The sequence below is a fragment of the Eufriesea mexicana genome, unplaced genomic scaffold (genome assembly GCF_001483705.2).
Source record: "Eufriesea mexicana isolate 0111107269 unplaced genomic scaffold, ASM148370v2 scaffold1809, whole genome shotgun sequence".
In the NCBI taxonomy this organism is placed as follows: Eukaryota; Metazoa; Arthropoda; class Insecta; order Hymenoptera; family Apidae; genus Eufriesea; species Eufriesea mexicana.
Window position 1 is genome coordinate 3,151 of NW_016909914.1, and position 2,602 is coordinate 5,752.

Consider the following 2,602-nt stretch of genomic DNA (forward strand, 5'->3'; position numbering starts at 1 on the left):
CCATCCGCGGGACAATGCCTGTTGACCTGCAGCGACTGCTGGTATGTTGCGGGGACGTACCCGGTGCACACTCGACCCTAATGTCCCTGCTCCTTTTGCATGGGCGTAGTGGCGGAATCTTAGCCGCCACAAAATGAAGGAACTAGAGGAATTAACCAAAAAAAAAAAGAAAAAAGACAGAGAAAGGTGAACTCGATATATAATTAGTGCTTTTTCATGAATATCTGCCGAATCATATTACATAATCGCTATAAATATATCGAAAGCACCAAATCTTTTCAAGCACATGAGAAAATTCCATATATGATCATCCATAAACGAACTCGAGGTATATGAAAGCCAGGTGGATACACAGTGCTGTGATTTGAATAATAAGAATGCTTACATCGGTTTACAATTCATGCAACAAATTCGTAACTTCAGCTTAGAAAGTTTTAAGTAATAAACATTACCTTTTGAATAGTTACGAAGCAAGTCGGATAAAGCATAAGAAAATAAAATGTAACTGTGACTGAAATTTTGAAGATGCAGTACAACATAGAAGACAAGAAGAAAGAACCAATAATAAAAATACTTTTATTTCGCACTTGACTAGAAATAAATAATTTGGGAATCGTACCCCAGATTACTTTATCGACATAGTCGATATATCTAACGACTATCAAGAAAACGTTAACGATACTTGTCATTATCATGAAAAGTTAATTTGCGTTGTCAAGCATGCATTTGAATATACTTTTCAATCTGTATTGTGAATTGCATCAATTGTGTCAATTCGATAAATATTTCTCTGATTAACATCTGTTACCAATAGTGGTATATAATGACATTTTAGTTGCAAAACAAAGGTGAAAGTTCGATGTGAAGTTTTACTATTTCACTTGCTCCTGAATTACACACACACGAGCACACATTGTTAAGTCAAGCGTAGTGAGCTTACTTTTGATTTTTGTGTCAAAATATAATACAAGGAACATGTTCCAATTCGATATTGCTATAGAAACATATTGCTAACGCATATATTTTCTCTTACAAAATTTTAATAAATATTACACTCTGTAATTAGTTTTGGTGTGATATTTTGTGAAACAATATCCAAGATGCATCCTAGGTTTGTCAGGACACGTATCACAGTAATACGAAATTTCCCGCCTACCTCGAGGCGTGTTGCGGTCAGAACAAACTTTACAGTCCCTTTTTGGCCCTTTTAGTATTACGTGGAGCTTCCCGTTTAATTGGATTTCATCGAAATGCGACGTAGACGCTTGCTCTCGTTGCTGGCGATACGACCCTCTTAATTGTTCGACAAGTGTTTTCAAAAATCGTAGATGGCTCAGTGGCTTTTCCCCTTTTTTGTTTTTTTCTAGTTTATACAAAATATATGAATTGATCAGGGAAATTTCCATTCCCCAGAATAAAAGCTTACGCCACCATTTAAGCGATTTTCGCAGGAAACAATAGGTTGACGGCATATTGGTCCACCCGATCAACACCGCCCATATTTTTTATATAATTGAATACAATATTGGGTTTCTTGACCATTATATCCACACCTCCTCGTGTAATTCTTTTGACCGTCGTCATTCCTGTGTCACCCGCCGTAGTCAAGCAAGTGACAACCCTCTTATCTTTCCATCCTAAAACTAAGGTGTTGTCCTGTCGATACGCGACCGTGGATTTTTTCGAAAAATTTGGCTTTTTTATTTCCTTGTGCAATCCTTTCCTGTTCGTTAAAATTGTTCCGGTAAGATTACATTTTAATTTGGCTAGTCCTTGCGCTAAGAAATAACTGGTGTAGTAGCGGTCCGTATACATATGGTGCCCTTGAGCACCTGGAATTTTTTCCAACAACATTTGATATAAGTGTATTGGAATTCTCGATGACACTGGTAAATCGGGTCTCACCAAGAGCTCTGTGGTGAGTGACCCGTAATATGGCAAAATGCAGCAAATGTAGCCAGTCTTTGAGTCAGCTAAAGCATAAACTCTGATACCCCATTTTGTGGGTTTCTTCGGATTGTAAGTTATGAACGAAATTCGACCCTTGAATTTTATAGTGGACTCATCCACACATATGTGCTCGCCCGGGATAAAATAATCCAAAAACTTCGAGGTGACATAGTCCAAAAAGCAGCTGCTTACGCGTTGTAGGCGCGTTCGTGGATTGGTGTTGCGTGTTGGAATAGTTTCCAGGTGAAGCATCCAGAAGATTTGGCTAAATCTATCTCTAGTAAATGTATCCGAATAGAAAGGAATATAACTGACGACATTCCTCGACCAATATTCTTGCAAATTGGCCAACGGCATCGTCCCCATATTGATTACGACAGCAAGAAATGCCCAGAACTCTTCGTTGGTCACATCACGCCAGCTTCGCCAAATCGAATTTGCAGATAGCGTCTTCCCTTCCAATTTTTTTTTTGCATATATATTGGTTTCACATACAATTTTTTTCACAAGGTCATTAGTGAAAAACTGTTTAAAAAAATCTATTGGTTGTTTTAAGTCAGATACTATTCGTGTTGCTGTGGGATTTTGGCCAGGTATAAATTGTACATTTGACGGCACTTCGTCGTAGTCTCCGCAAAGTTACCACGTTGAA

General features: G+C 38.0%; 1 protein-coding gene across 1 annotated transcript; it reads right to left on the bottom strand.

The window, feature by feature from the left end:
- Window positions 1-1,434: 1,434 nt before the first annotated feature.
- Window positions 1,435-2,316, bottom strand: LOC108548998 (piggyBac transposable element-derived protein 4-like). Its single transcript, XM_017902191.1, has one exon. It carries the CDS (start codon window positions 2,314-2,316, stop codon window positions 1,435-1,437), a length of 882 nt encoding a protein of 293 aa, XP_017757680.1.
- Between the last annotated feature and the right edge of the window lie 286 nt (window positions 2,317-2,602).